General features: G+C 48.3%; 1 protein-coding gene across 1 annotated transcript in view; it reads left to right on the top strand.

The window, feature by feature from the left end:
* Positions 1 to 15,950, top strand: part of CTDP1 (CTD phosphatase subunit 1) — a 469,717-nt gene that overhangs the window by 159,648 nt on the left and 294,119 nt on the right. Inside the window, exon 4 of the mRNA XM_063923302.1 lies at positions 12,184 to 12,312. Coding sequence (XP_063779372.1) covers positions 12,184 to 12,312 — 129 coding nt within the window. The remainder of the gene's footprint in view (positions 1 to 12,183; positions 12,313 to 15,950) is intronic.

Here is a 15,950-nt window from a genome sequence, read left to right as displayed (position 1 = left end):
TCACACGCTTGTAAGAACAAGGGCTCTACCCTCTCCTGAGATGGCCGCCCTTAAGGATCCTGCTGATAGAAAGCAGGAGGGTATCCTAAAATGTATTTACACACATACTGGTGTTATACTGCGACCAGCAATCGCCTCAGCCTGGATGTGCAGTGCTGGGTTGGCGTGGTCGGATTCCCTGACTGAAAATATTGATACCCTAGATAGGGACAGTATATTATTGCCTATAGAGCATTTTAAAGATGCATTTCTATATATGCGTGATGCACAGCGGAATATTTGCCGACTGGCATCAAGTCTAAGTGCGTTGTCCATTTCTGCCAGTAGAGGGTTATGGACACGACAGTGGTCAGGTGATGCGGATTCCAAACGGCATTTGGAAGTATTACCTTATTAAGGGGAGGAGTTATTTGGGGTCGGTCTTTCAGACCTGGTTGCCACGGCAACAGCTGGGAAATCCACGTTTGTACCCCAGGTCGCCTCTCAACATAAGAAGACGCCGTATTATCAGGCGCAGTCCTTTCGTGGGCAAGCGGACAAAAGGTTCCTCATTTCTGCCCCGTGACAGAGGGAGAGGAAAAAGGCTGCAGAAAACAGCCAGTTCCCAGGAACAGAAGCCCTCTCCCGCCTCTGCCAAGCCCTCAGTATGACGCTGGGGCTTTACAAGCAGAATCAGGCACGGTGGGGGCCCGTCTCAATGAATTTCAGCGCGCAGTGGGCTCACTCGCAAGTAGACCCCTGGATCCTTCAGGTGATATCTCAGGGGTACAAATTGGAATTCGAGAAGTCTCCCCCTCGCCGTTTCCTAAAGTCGGCTTTACCGATGTCTCCCTCTGACAGGGAGGCAGTTTTGGAAGCCATTCACAAGCTGTATTCCCAGCAGGTGATAATCAAGGTACCCCTCCTGCAACAGGGAACGGGGTATTATTCCACACTGTTGTGGTACCGAAGCCGGACGGCTCGGTGAGACGATTCTAAATCTAAAATCTTGAACACTTACATACGGAGGTTCAAATTCAATATTGAGTCACTCAGAGCAGTGATTGCGAACCTGGAAGAAGGGGACTACATGATGTCTCGGGACATCAAGGATGCTTACCTTCATGTCCCAATTTACCCTTCTCACCAAGGGTACCTCAGGTTTGTGGAACAGAACTGTCACTATCAGTTTCAGACGCTGCCGTATGGATGGTCCACGGCACCCCGGGTCTTTACCAAGGTAATGGCCGAAATGATGATACTCCTTCGAAGGAAGGGAATTTTAGTTTTCTCTATCGTCCTAGTGGATGCTGGGGTTCCTGAAAGGACCATGGGGAATAGCGGCTCCGCAGGAGACAGGGCACAAAAAGTAAAGCTTTCCGATCAGGTGGTGTGCACTGGCTCCTCCCCCTATGACCCTCCTCCAAGCCTCAGTTAGATTTTTGTGCCCGGCCGAGAAGGGTGCAATCTAGGTGGCTCTCCTAAAGAGCTGCTTAGAAAAGTTTAGCTTAGGTTTTTTATTTTACAGTGAGTCCTGCTGGCAACAGGATCACTGCAACGAGGGACTTAGGGGAGAAGAAGTGAACTCACCTGCGTGCAGGATGGATTGGCTTCTTGGCTACTGGACATCAGCTCCAGAGGGACGATCACAGGTACAGCCTGGATGGTCACCGGAGCCTCGCCGCCGGCCCCCTTGCAGATGCTGAAACAAGAAGAGGTCCAGAATCGGCGGCAGAAGACTCCTCAGTCTTCTAAAGGTAGCGCACAGCACTGCAGCTGTGCGCCATTTTCCTCTCAGCACACTTCACACGGCAGTCACTGAGGGTGCAGGGCGCTGGGAGGGGAGCGCCCTGGGAGGCAAATGAAAACCTATTTGGCTAAAAAATACCTCACATATAGCCTCCGGGGGCTATATGGAGATATTTAACCCCTGCCAGAATCCACTAAAGAGCGGGAGACGAGCCCGCCGAAAAAGGGGCGGGGCCTATCTCCTCAGCACACAGCGCCATTTTCCTTACACAGCTCCGCTGGTCAGGACGGCTCCCAGGTCTCTCCCCTGCACTGCACTACAGAAACAGGGTAAAACAAGAGAGGGGGGGCTAAATAGTGGCAAAAATTATATTATAAAAGCAGCTATACAGGGAGCACTTATTATAAGGCTATCCCTGTCATATATAGCGCTTTGGTGTGTGCTGGCAAACTCTCCCTCTGTCTCCCCAAAGGGCTAGTGGGGTCCTGTCTTCGTTAAGAGCATTCCCTGTGTGTCTGCTGTGTGTCGGTACGTGTGTGTCGACATGTATGAGGACGATATTGGTGTGGAGGCGGAGCAATTGCCAAATATGGGGATGTCACCTCCTAGGGGGTCGACACCAGAATGGATGCCTTTATTTTTGGAATTACGGGATAGTGTCAACACGCTAAAGCAGTCGTTTGACGACATGAGACGGCCGGACAATCAATTAGTGCCTGTCCAGGCGCCTCAAACACCGTCAGGGGCTGTAAAACGCCCTTTGCCTCAGTCGGTCGACACAGACCCAGACACAGGCACTGATTCCAGTGGCGACGGTGACGAATCAACCGTATTTTCCAGTAGGGCCACACGTTATATGATTTTGGCAATGAAGGAGGCGTTACATTTAGCTGATACTACAGGTACCACTAAACAGGGTATTATGTGGGGTGTGAAAAAACTACCTATAGTTTTTCCTGAATCAGAAGAACTAAATGAGGTGTGTGATGAAGCGTGGGTTGCCCCCGATAAAAAGATGCTAATTTCAAAGAAGTTATTGGCTTTATACCCTTTCCCGCCAGAGGTTAGGGCGCGCTGGGAAACACCTCCTAGGGTGGACAAGGCGCTCACACGCTTATCTAAACAAGTGGCGTTACCCTCTCCTGAGACGGCCGCACTTAAAGATCCAGCAGATAGGAGGATGGAAAATATCCAAAAAAGTATATACACACATACAGGTGTTATACTACGACCAGCTATAGCGACAGCCTGGATGTGCAGTGCTGGAGTAGCTTGGTCAGAGTCCCTGATTGAAAATATTGATACCCTGGATAGGGACAATGTTTTACTGTCTTTAGAGCAAATAAAGGATGCATTTCTTTATATGCGTGATGCACAGAGGGATATCTGCACACTGGCATCACGGGTAAGTGCTATGTCCATTTCGGCCAGAAGAAATTTATGGACGCGACAGTGGTCAGGCGATGCGGACTCAAAACGGCATATGGAAGTTTTGCCGTATAAAGGGGAGGAGTTATTTGGAGTCGGTCTATCAGATTTGGTGGCCACGGCTACAGCCGGGAAATCCACCTTTTTACCTCAAGTTACTCCCCAACAGAAAAAGACACCGACTTTTCAACCGCAGCCCTTTCGTTCCTTTAAAAACAAGAGAGCAAAGGGATATTCATATCTGCCATGAGGCAGAGGAAGGGGGAAGAGACAGCAACAGGCAGCTCCTTCCCAGGAACAGAAGCCCTCCCCCGCTTCTACAAAAGCCTCAGCATGACGCTGGGGCTTCTCAAGCGGACTCGGGGGCGGTGGGCGGTCGTCTCAAGAATTTCAGCGCGCAGTGGGCTCACTCGCAGGTAGATCCCTGGATCCTGCAGATAATATCTCAGGGATACAGGTTGGAACTAGAGACAGATCCACCTCGCCGTTTCCTGGAGTCTGCTTTACCAACGTCCCCCTCCGAAAGGGAGACGGTCTTGGAAGCCATTCACAAGCTGTACTCTCAGCAGGTGATAGTCAAGGTACCTCTTCTACAACAAGGAAAGGGGTATTATTCCACTCTATTTGTGGTACCAAAGCCGGATGGCTCGGTAAGACCTATTCTAAATCTGAAGTCCTTGAACCTGTACATAAAGAAGTTCAAGTTCAAGATGGAGTCACTCAGAGCAGTGATAGCGAACCTGGAAGAAGGGGACTTTATGGTATCCTTGGACATCAAGGATGCGTACCTCCACGTTCCAATTTACCCCTCACACCAGGGGTACCTCAGGTTCGTCGTACAAAACTGTCACTATCAGTTTCAGACGCTGCCGTTCGGATTGTCCACGGCACCTCGGGTCTTTACAAAGGTAATGGCCGAGATGATGATTCTTCTTCGAAGAAAAGGCGTATTAATTATCCCATACTTGGACGATCTCCTGATAAGGGCAAGGTCCAGAGAACAGCTAGAGATGGGATTAGCACTGTCTCAAGAAGTGCTAAAACAGCACGGGTGGATTCTGAATATTCCAAAATCCCAGTTAATGCCGACAACTCGTCTGCTGTTCCTAGGGATGATTCTGGACACGGTTCAGAAAAAGGTTTTTCTCCCGGAGGAAAAAGCCAAGGAGTTATCCGAGCTTGTCAGGAACCTCCTAAAACCAGGAAAGGTGTCTGTACATCAATGCACAAGAGTCCTGGGAAAAATGGTGGCTTCTTACGAAGCAATTCCATTCGGCAGATTCCACGCAAGAATTTTCCAGAGGGATCTGTTGGACAAATGGTCAGGGTCGCATCTTCAGATGCACCAGCGGATAACCCTGTCTCCAAGGACAAGGGTATCTCTTCTGTGGTGGTTGCAGAGTGCTCATCTATTGGAGGGCCGCAGATTCGGCATACAGGATTGGATCCTGGTGACCACGGACGCCAGCCTGAGAGGCTGGGGAGCAGTCACACAAGGAAGAAACTTCCAGGGAGTGTGGACGAGCCTGGAAACGTCTCTTCACATAAACATTCTGGAACTAAGAGCAATCTACAATGCTCTAAGCCAGGCAGAACCTCTGCTTCAGGGAAAACCGGTGTTGATCCAGTCGGACAACATCACGGCAGTCGCCCATGTGAACAGACAGGGCGGCACAAGAAGCAGGAGTGCAATGGCAGAAGCTGCAAGGATTCTTCGCTGGGCAGAGAATCATGTGATAGCACTGTCAGCAGTGTTCATCCCGGGAGTGGACAACTGGGAAGCAGACTTCCTCAGCAGACACGACCTTCACCCGGGAGAGTGGGGACTTCATCCAGAAGTCTTCCACATGCTGGTAACCCGTTGGGAAAGACCAATGGTGGACATGATGGCGTCTCGCCTCAACAAAAAACTGGACAGGTATTGCGCCAGGTCAAGAGATCCGCAGGCAATAGCTGTGGACGCGCTGGTAACGCCTTGGGTGTACCAGTCGGTGTATGTGTTTCCTCCTCTGCCTCTCATACCAAAAGTATTGAGAATTATACGGCAAAGAGGCGTAAGAACGATACTAGTGGTTCCGGATTGGCCAAGAAGGACTTGGTACCCGGAACTTCAAGAGATGATCACGGAAGATCCGTGGCCTCTACCTCTAAGGAGGGACTTGCTTCAGCAGGGTCCCTGTCTGTTTCAAGACTTACCGCGGCTGCGTTTGACGGCATGGCGGTTGAACGCCGGATCCTAAAGGAAAAAGGCATGCCGGAAGAAGTCATTCCTACTTTGATTAAAGCAAGGAAGGAAGTAACCGTGCAACATTATCACCGCATTTGGCGAAAATATGTTGCGTGGTGCGAGGATCGGAGTGCTCCGACGGAGGAATTTCAACTGGGTCGATTCCTACATTTCCTGCAATCAGGATTGTCTATGGGTCTCAAATTGGGATCTATTAAGGTTCAAATTTCGGCCCTGTCGATTTTCTTCCAGAAAGAATTGGCTTCAGTCCCTGAAGTCCAGACTTTTGTTAAGGGAGTGCTGCATATACAGCCTCCTGTGGTGCCTCCAGTGGCACCGTGGGATCTCAATGTGGTTTTGGACTTTCTAAAATCTCATTGGTTTGAACCACTAAAAAATGTGGATTTGAAATATCTCACATGGAAAGTGACCATGCTACTAGCCCTGGCTTCGGCCAGGAGAGTGTCAGAACTGGCAGCTTTATCTTACAAAAGCCCATATCTGATTTTCCATTCGGACAGGGCGGAACTGCGGACTCGTCCGCATTTTCTCCCTAAGGTGGTGTCAGCATTTCATCTGAACCAGCCTATTGTAGTGCCTGCGGCTACAAGTGACTTGGTGGACTCCAAGTTACTGGACGTTGTCAGAGCATTGAAAATATATATTGCAAGGACAGCTGGAGTCAGAAAATCTGACTCGTTGTTTATATTGTATGCACCCAACAAGATGGGTGCTCCTGCGTCTAAGCAGACGATGGCTCGTTGGATCTGTAGCACAATCCAACTTGCACATTCTGTGGCAGGCCTGCCACAGCCTAAATCTGTAAAGGCCCACTCCACAAAGAAGGTGGGCTCATCTTGGGCGGCTGCCCAAGGGGTCTCGGCATTACAACTTTGCCGAGCAGCTACGTGGTCAGGGGAGAACACGTTTGTAAAATTTTACAAATTTGATACTCTGGCTAAGGAGGACCTGGAGTTCTCTCATTCGGTGCTGCAGAGTCATCCGCACTCTCCCGCCCGTTTGGGAGCTTTGGTATAATCCCCATGGTCCTTTCAGGAACCCCAGCATCCACTAGGACGATAGAGAAAATAAGAATTTACTTACCGATAATTCTATTTCTCGGAGTCCGTAGTGGATGCTGGGCGCCCATCCCAAGTGCGGATTATCTGCAATAATTGTACATAGTTATTGTTAACTAATTCGGGTTATTGTTGTAGGGAGCCATCTTTCAGAGGCTCCTCTGTTATCCTACTGTTAACTGGGTTTAGATCACAAGTTGTACGGTGTGATTGGTGTGGCTGGTATGAGTCTTACCCGGGATTCAAAATTCCTCCCTTATTGTGTACGCTCGTCCGGGCACAGTACCTAACTGAGGCTTGGAGGAGGGTCATAGGGGGAGGAGCCAGTGCACACCACCTGATCGGAAAGCTTTACTTTTTGTGCCCTGTCTCCTGCGGAGCCGCTATTCCCCATGGTCCTTTCAGGAACCCCAGCATCCACTACGGACTCCGAGAAATAGAATTATCGGTAAGTAAATTCTTATTATCCCTTACTTGGACGATTCCCTGATAAGGGTAAGATCCAGGGAACAGTTGGAGGTTGGTGTAGCACTATCTCAGGTAGTGTTGCGGCAGCACGATTGGATTCTCAATATTCCAAAATCGCAGCTGATTCCGACGACTCGTCTTCTGTTCCTAGGGATGATCCTGGACACAGTCCAGAAAAAGGTGTTTCTCCCGGAGGAGAAAGTCAGGGAGTTATCCGAGCTAGTCGGGAACCTCCTATAACCGAGCCAAGTCTCAGTACATCAATGAAAGGGTTCTGGGAAAAATGGTGGCTTCCTACGAAGCAATCCCATTCGGCAGATTCCACGCAAGAACTTTCCAGTGGGACCTACTGGACAAATGGTCCGGGTCGCATCTTCAGATGCATCAGCGGAAAACCCTGTCACCAAGCACAAGGGTGTCTCTCCTGTGGTGGTTGCAGAGTGCTCATCTTCTAGAGGGCCGCAGATTCGACATTCAGGACTGGGTCCTGGTGACCACGGATGCCAGCCTGCGAGGCTGGGGAGCAGTCACACAGGGAAGGGATTTCCAGAGCTTATGGTCAAGCCTGGAGACATCACTTCACATAAATATCCTGAAGCTAAGGGCCATTTACAATGCTCTAAGCTCAGCAAGACCTCTGCTTCAAGGTCACCCGGAGTTGATCCATTCGGACAACATCACGGCAGTCACCCACGTAAACAGACAGAGTGACACAAGAAGCAGGAGGGCAATGGCAGAAGCTGCAAGGATTCTTCGCTGGGCGGAAAATCATGTGATAGCACTGTCAGCAGTATTCATTCCGGGAGTGGACAACTGGGAAGCAGACTTCCTCAGCAGACACGACCTCCACCCGGGAGAGTGGGGACTTCACCCAGAAGTCTTCCACATGTTTATAAAACTCGACAAGTATTGCGCCAGGTCAAGGGACCCTCAGGCAATAGCTGTAGACGCTCTGGTAACACAGTGGGTGTACCAGTCAGTGTATGTGTTCCCTCCTCTGCCTCTCATACCCAAGGTTCTGAGAATCATAAGATGGAGAGGAGTAAGCACTATATTCGTGGCTCCGGATTGGCCAAGAAGGACTTGGTAACCGGAACTTCAAGAGATGCTCACGGAGGATCCGTGCCCTCTACCTCTAAGAAGGGACCTGCTCCAGCAAGAACCCTGTCTGTTCCAAGACTTACCGCGGCTGCGTTTGACGGCATGGCGGTTGAACTCCGGATCCTGAAGGAGAAAGGCATTCCGGATGAAGTCATTCCTATCCTGATCAAAGCCAGGAAGGATATAACCGCAAAACATTATCACCGCATTTGGCGAAAATATGTTGCGTGGTGCTAGGCCAGTAAGGCCCCGACGGAGGAATTTTCAACTAGGTCGATTCCTACATTTCCTGCAAACAGGAGTGTCTATGGGCCTGAAATTGGGGTCCATTAAGGTTCAAATTTCGGCCCTGTCAATTTTCTTCCAAAAAGAACTAGCTTCAGTCCCTGTAGTTCAGACGTTTGTAAAAGGGGTACTGTATATACAGCCTCCTTTTGTGCCTCCAGTGGCACCTTGGGATCTCAATGTAGTTTTGGGTTCCAAAAGTCACATTGGTTTGAACCACTTAAATATGTGGAGTTAAAATATCTCACATGGAAAGTGGTCATGCTGTTGGCCCTGGCCTGGGCCAGGTGCGTGTCAGAATTGGCGGCTTTATCCTGTAAAAGCCCTCATCTGATTTTCCATTCGGACAGGGCGGAATTGAGGACTCGTCCTCAGTTTCTCCCTAAGGTGGTTTTCAGCGTTTCACCTGAATCAACCTATTGTGGTGCCTGCGACTACTAGGGACTTGGAGGACTCCAAGTTGCTAGACGTTGTCAGGGCCCTGGAAATATAGGTTTCCAGGACGGCTGGAGTCAGAAAATCTGACTCATTGTTTATTCTGTATGCACCCAACAACCTGGGTGCTCCTGTTTCTAAGCAGACTATTGCTCGTTGGATTTGTAGTACAATTCAGCTTGCACATTCTGTGGCAGGCCTGCCACAGCCAAAATCTGTAAAAGCCCATTCCACAAGGAAGGTGGGCTCATCTTGGGCGGCTGCCCGAGGGGTCTCGGCTTTACAACTTTGCCGAGCAGCTACTTGGTCAGGAGCAAATACGTTTGTAAAATTCTACAAATTTGATACCCTGGCTGAGGAGGACCTGGAGTTCTCTCATTTGGTGCTGCAGAGTCATCCGCACTCTCCCGCCCGTTTGGGAGCTTTGGTATAATCCCCATGGTCCTTACGGAGTCCCCAGCATCCACTAGGACGTCAGAGAAAATAAAAATTTACTTACCGATAATTCTATTTCTCGTAGTCCGTAGTGGATGCTGGGCGCCCATCCCAAGTGCGGATTGTCTGCAATACTGGTACATAGTTATTGTTACCAAAAAATCGTGTTATTGCTGTAGTGAGCCATCTTTTCTAGAGGCTCCTCTGTTATCATGCTGTTAACTGGGTTTAGATCACAAGTTATATGGTGTGATTGGTGTGGCTGGTATGAGTCTTACCCGGGATTCAAAATCCTTCCTTATTGTGTACGCTCGTCCGGGCACAGTATCCTAACTGAGGCTTGGAGGAGGGTCATAGGGGGAGGAGCCAGTGCACACCAGGTGACCTAAAAGCTTTTACTTTTGTGCCCAGTCTCCTGCGGAGCCGCTATTCCCCATGGTCCTTACGGAGTCCCCAGCATCCACTACGGACTACGAGAAATAGAATTATCGGTAAGTAAATTCTTATTTTTTTTAAAGTCGGATTGAGATTGTCGGAAACGGGGCTAAAACCTATCGGGTTTGGCCCCGCTTCCGACAATGCATGCTGATCGAGGCTGAAGTTTCCAGACTTGTCAGAAAAAATGGGGCCCTAATGAATAGGTCGGTACCCCTTCCGACCTAAAACTGTCGGAAGCTGCCGTCTTTCCGACAAGATGGCAGCTTCCGACTGTTATTGAATATACCCCTAAGTAGGTCCAGGTACATCCTGACGCTGCTCAAAATGCTTACCCCTTTACTAATGTCAGGTATGTCACTTGAGAGTGCCAACATGAGATGAGGGTTTTACAGGACTATACGAGAATAGTATATTGGACCTGCCATATTCCGGGTCACCTCAGTCCACCTGTGCTATGTCCCATAATTGGCTGCAGTGGGAGCCAATCGAGGAGCATTACTATATGCCAGAGGTTTTGATGATTTATTTAATCATGAACATGTCAGTTAGTCTGTTTTGCTGGGTCAATAATTATCTCACCTGCTTTCACAGACTGAAATCCCCCAACATGACCTGTTGGGAAAACTTGAGAGCTTAGGCTGAGAACCCCTGCTCTATGCTGTCTTTCGTTACTCAGGCTGCCATGTAAAGAGGGAGACCAACTGCAGCAATGTATAGTGTGGGCTGGCGGGTTTGTACACAAGAACAGTGCTAGTTGTGAAACAGTAACTCAGATTATTTAAGTTTTTGGTCTTTGAAGTCCCATCAGGAGCTTCACTAACACTACATCTATTAAATGTATATCATACAGCTCCTTAATGAACATCCTTTGAATATACTGCATAACAAAGTCAAAAAGTATCATTACTTATTTATTCTTTCCTCTTTTAAACATCACACAGGTATTTCTGAGGTGCTTTCCTATTTCTTCAGCCAAACCCCCTGTAGTATTTCACTTTTGTCATTAATTTAAATCAGGGATTTTCAACTTTTCTAAACTCATGGCACACTACAAAAACATTTTAAAATTGCCAAGGCATGCCGTCAGTTTTTTTAAACAAATATACAGTAATATAAATGTATAATAACATATATCAACTATCACAAAACACATTGCCCCCCCAGTGATAAAACAAATACATTTACCCCCACTGTAATAAAACGCATTGGCACTCGCAGAAATAAAACATAGTAATTGCTATGCCACACACTGTCCCCCACACTGTCATACCACACTGTCATGCCACACACTTGTCCCCACATTGTACCCCCACCCCCCACAGTAATTCCACAAACTGTCCCCTCACAGCAATCAATTAAATTTAAAAAAACACTGGCTCCAACCTCAGTGTAAAGCTCAAGTTTCCCTGTCACCATCGGAGCAGTGAGGAGCAGCACGGAGCATTGCCTTCCAGCATTGGAGCAGAGCACCATGGAGCATCACTGGGTGGGCAGGCGGGTTGGAAGGAGACATCACGTGGCGTGCATAACCTATGAGTCACGCAGCGTCACCATACAGTAGGTCACGGGACGGGCCATGGAAGAGTCTTTCGCTGCCCAAGCCCAAAAGCAGTGACTGCTGCAGCTGGCATTGGGGTGGCAGGAATCTCTGGTGGGCGGGCGGCGGAGGCACATCTGACAGCCGCTTGTGGTTGAAAAACGCTGATTTAAATCGACTATGGCAGTGGTTCTCAAAATGTGTGCCATTGCACCCTGGCATTTAGGATTAGGGTGGCCAATCCCAGGCCATTATTTCAATCCCCGGTATCGGGATTGAAAAATGTTCAATCCCGAGATTGGTTTGTTTCCGGTGTGTCCCCCTCGCTCCGCCCCACCCTGCACACATAACTCACTATTCCATGGTACCCTAACTTCTTCCAGTCCGTGCGGTGGTTGGCAGGCAGATGGCTGCACAGCGTGACCTCTAACTTCACAACATGCTGCACAGGGGGAGCCGGGAGGAGGGAGCATTAAAAAAACAAAAAACCAAAGGACCGCCTGATCCTGAAATCCCCGGGATTGGAGCTTCCAGTTGCGGGATTGAATCCCGGACAATTTTTGGTCTAAATACCGGGATCCCGCCAATCCCGGGATTGGCAACCCTACTCAGGACACTTGCAGGGGTGCCTTGGATTGGTGGTCCAGGACCAATTCAAATTATTTATGGTCAATGTAATAGGCAAAACCACTGCTGGTGGCTGTCAATCATAAAAATATGTGTACAAACAGAAGCAAATCCTGTCCCTCACCACACAATTGAACCTAAGGATAACATATAAACACAATTTACTTAATTTAATATTCCTTTTTAAATTTCTCAATAAGAAAAATTTGGCATAGGGGTGCCATGAAAAAAATTCTGATACTCCAGGGAGCCGTGATTTCAAATAGTTTGGGAACCACTGGATTATGGTCTTGGTTTATCAACTGAGGACAATATATTGTGCCATTTTTCCTGTTTGGAAAACATAGCTTTTTTTTGTTTTTTTAACAGAAGTGTCTTTCCATTTTTCTTGCAGCAAGCTGAACAGCTGGGACGTGAGGACCAACATAGACTGCACCGAAACATGAAGCTTGTCCTCATGGTTGATTTAGACCAGACATTAATCCATACTACAGAACAGCACTTCCAACATATGTCTAGAAAGGTACAATCCTCTCATTCGGCTGCAGTTATACATATGCACGTTATGTCCCACAAGGATTCTACATGCATTGATCCTTGATTCCTATTTAGTACATTTGTTCACACAAGCACCTGGGACAATAGACTGGAACACATGTTGGGTTCATCCATCTAAATTATTATATATTTCTGTAATCACATTGGCTTCTCTGTAGCACTATTGATTTTCACTTGTGAGATCTGAAGAGATTAATATGGCAGGTTTTCTATTTTTGTTACATGGTTTCCTTAGGGGATGAGATCCTCCATTCACACAGTGTATTGCCGCAGAAAACTCGATGAAATAGAGTTTTGAATATGTCTTTTTTGTTTTTGTTTTCCTACATCATAAAAGAACTAATCTCATGTCATTTGTATAAAATAGTGTAAAGAGGCATTATGGTTTCTGAGGAGACCAATTCAGTGTATCGCCCAGTTGGGCCTAATATATAGCAAACATTTAAAAAAAGAAGGTTGCAGAGCTCTGTTGGGTGTTTATTGTATTGAAGAGGGAAGGAATATGAAAACACTGACTAAGGTCTTATACTCATTGGTGGTAATTGTGTGCTGACTTGATAACAATTTTTCTCTAAAAATTTAAATGATTGCTTAGTAAATTTTGATCTGAAATACTAAATTCTTTTCATTTATTTCGTTATATTAGAAGTGCTCTCATAATACCTTTCCACTTTATTAGGTCCACTGGTTATCCACAGGATAACATTGGGATATGATGAAGCGACAGCGGATTTGCACCAATCAGTCAAAGCTTTACGGCCTCCCAGCATGCAACGAGCCTGTCCATATATACCCACCTCCTGGCTCAGGCAAAATCAGTTTTTTGTTTGGAGGAGCCGGACCATGGTCAGAGAGCTGCTGGTTTTTAGCAGCCCTAAGCTTTCTTTTATTTTTATAGTATTACTATTTCTCTAACGTCCTAAGTGGATGCTGGGGACTCCGTAAGGACCATGGGGAATAGCGGCTCCGCAGGAGACTGGGCACATCTAAAGAAAGCTTTAGGACTATCTGGTGTGCACTGGCTCCTCCCCCTATGACCCTCCTCCAAGCCTCAGTTAGATCTCTGTGCCCGAACGAGAAGGGTGCACACTAGGGGCTCTCCTGAGCTTCTTAGTGAAAGTTTTAGATTAGGTTTTTTATTTTCAGTGAGACCTGCTGGCAACAGGCTCACTGCATCGAGGGACTAAGGGGAGAAGAAGCGAACTCACCTGCGTGCAGAGTGGATTGGGCTTCTTAGGCTACTGGACATTAGCTCCAGAGGGACGATCACAGGCCCAGCTTGGATGGGTCCCAGAGCCGCGCCGCCGGCCCCCTTACAGAGCCAGAAGGCAGAAGAGCTCTGTATAAAAGACAGTGGTTGACATGAGACAGCCGGCTACTCAGCTTGTGCCTGTCCAGACGTCTCATAGGCCGTCAGGGGCTCTAAAGCGCCCGTTACCTCAGATGGCAGATATAGACGCCGACACGGATACTGACTCCAGTGTCGACGGTGAAGAGACGAATGTGACTTCCAGTAGGGCCACACGTTACATGATTGAGGCAATGAAAAATGTTTTACACATTTCTCTATCGTCCTAGTGGATGCTGGGGTTCCTGAAAGGACCATGGGGGAATAGCGGCTCCGCAGGAGACAGGGCACAAAAAGTAAAGCTTTTTCCGATCAGGTGGTGTGCACTGGCTCCTCCCCCTATGACCCTCCTCCAGACTCCAGTTAGATTTTTGTGCCCGGCCGAGAAGGGTGCAATCTAGGTGGCTCTCCTAAAGAGCTGCTTAGAGAAAGTTTAGCTAGGTTTTTTATTTTACAGTGATTCCTGCTGGCAACAGGATCACTGCAGCGAGGGACTGAGGGGAGAAGGAGTCAACTCACCTGCGTGCAGGATGGATTGGTTTCTTGGCTACTGGACATCAAGCTCCAGAGGGACGATCACAGGTACAGCCTGGATGGTCACCGGAGCCACGCCGCCGGCCCCCTTGCAGATGCTGAAATCAGAAGAGGTCCAGAATCGGCGGCTGAAGACTCCTGCAGTCTTCTAAAGGTAGCGCACAGCACTGCAGCTGTGCGCCATTTTCCTCTCAGCACACTTCACACGGCAGTCACTGAGGGTGCAGGGCGCTGGGAGGGGGGCGCCCTGGGAGGCAAATGAGTACCTATAAAGGCTAAAAATACCTCACATATAGCCCTAGAGGCTATATGGAGATATTTAACCCCTGCCTAATTTTTCTAAATAGCGGGAGACGAGCCCGCCGGAAAAGGGGCGGGGCCTATCTCCTCAGCACACGGCGCCATTTCCTCTCACAGCTCCGCTGGTCAGGACGGCTCCCAAGTCTCTCCCCTGCACTGCACTACAGAAACAGGGTAAAACAGAGAGGGGGGGGCACATTTATGGCGATATTTTGATATAACAAAGCAGCTATAAGGGAGCACTTATTATAAGGCTATCCCTGATATATATATAGCGCTTTTGGTGTGTGCTGGCAAACTCTCCCTCTGTCTCCCCAAAGGGCTAGTGGGTCCTGTCTTCGTTAGGAGCATTCCCTGTGTGTCTGCTGTGTGTCGGTACGTGTGTGTCGACATGTATGAGGACGATATTGGTGTGGAGGCGGAGCAATTGCCAAATATGAGGATGTCACCCCCTAGGGAGTCGACACCAGAATGGATGCCTTTATTTATGGAACTACGGGATAGTGTCAACACGCTAAAGCAGTCGTTTGACGACATGAGACGGCCGGACAATCAATTAGTGCCTGTCCAGGCGACTCAAACACCGTCAGGGGCTGTGAAACGCCCTTTGCCTCAGTCGGTCGACACAGACCCAGACACAGGCGATGACTCCAGTGGTGACGGTGACGAATCAACCGTATTTTCCAGTAGGGCCACACGTTATATGATTTTGGCAATGAAGGAGGCGTTACATTTAGCTGATACTACAGGTACCACTAAACAGGGTATTATGTGGGGTATGAAAAAACTACCTATAGTTTTTCCTGAATCAGAAGAACTAAATGACGTGTGTAATGAAGCGTGGGTTGCCCCTGATAAAAAGCTGATAATTTCAAAGAAATTATTGGCATTATACCCTTTCCCGCCAGAGGTTAGGGAGCGCTGGGAAACACCTCCTAGGGTGGACAAGGCGCTAACACGCTTATCTAAACAAGTGGCGTTACCCTCTCCTGAGACGGCCGCACTTAAAGATCCATCAGATAGGAGGATGGAAAATATCCAAAAAAGTATATACACACATGCAGGTGTTATACTACGACCAGCTGTAGCGACTGCCTGGATGGGCAGTGCGGGGGTAGTTTGGTCAGAATCCCTGATTGAAAATATTGATACCCTGGACAGGGACAATATTTTACTGTCGTTAGAACAAATAAAGGATGCATTTCTTTATATGCGTGATGCACAGAGGGATATATGCACACTGGCATCACGGGTAAGTGCTATGTCCATTTCGGCCAGAAGAGCTTTATGGACGCGACAGTGGACAGGCGATGCGGATTCAAAACGGCATATGGAAGTTTTGCCGTATAAAGGGGAGGAGTTATTTGGAGTCGGTCTATCAGATTTGGTGGCCACGGCTACAGCCGGGAAATCCACCTTTC

Source organism: Pseudophryne corroboree, chromosome 5 (assembly GCF_028390025.1).
Source record: "Pseudophryne corroboree isolate aPseCor3 chromosome 5, aPseCor3.hap2, whole genome shotgun sequence".
NCBI lineage: Eukaryota > Metazoa > Chordata > Amphibia > Anura > Myobatrachidae > Pseudophryne > Pseudophryne corroboree.
The sequence above is the reverse complement of the archived record's forward strand: the minus strand, read 5'-3'. Positions and strand labels throughout refer to the sequence as shown.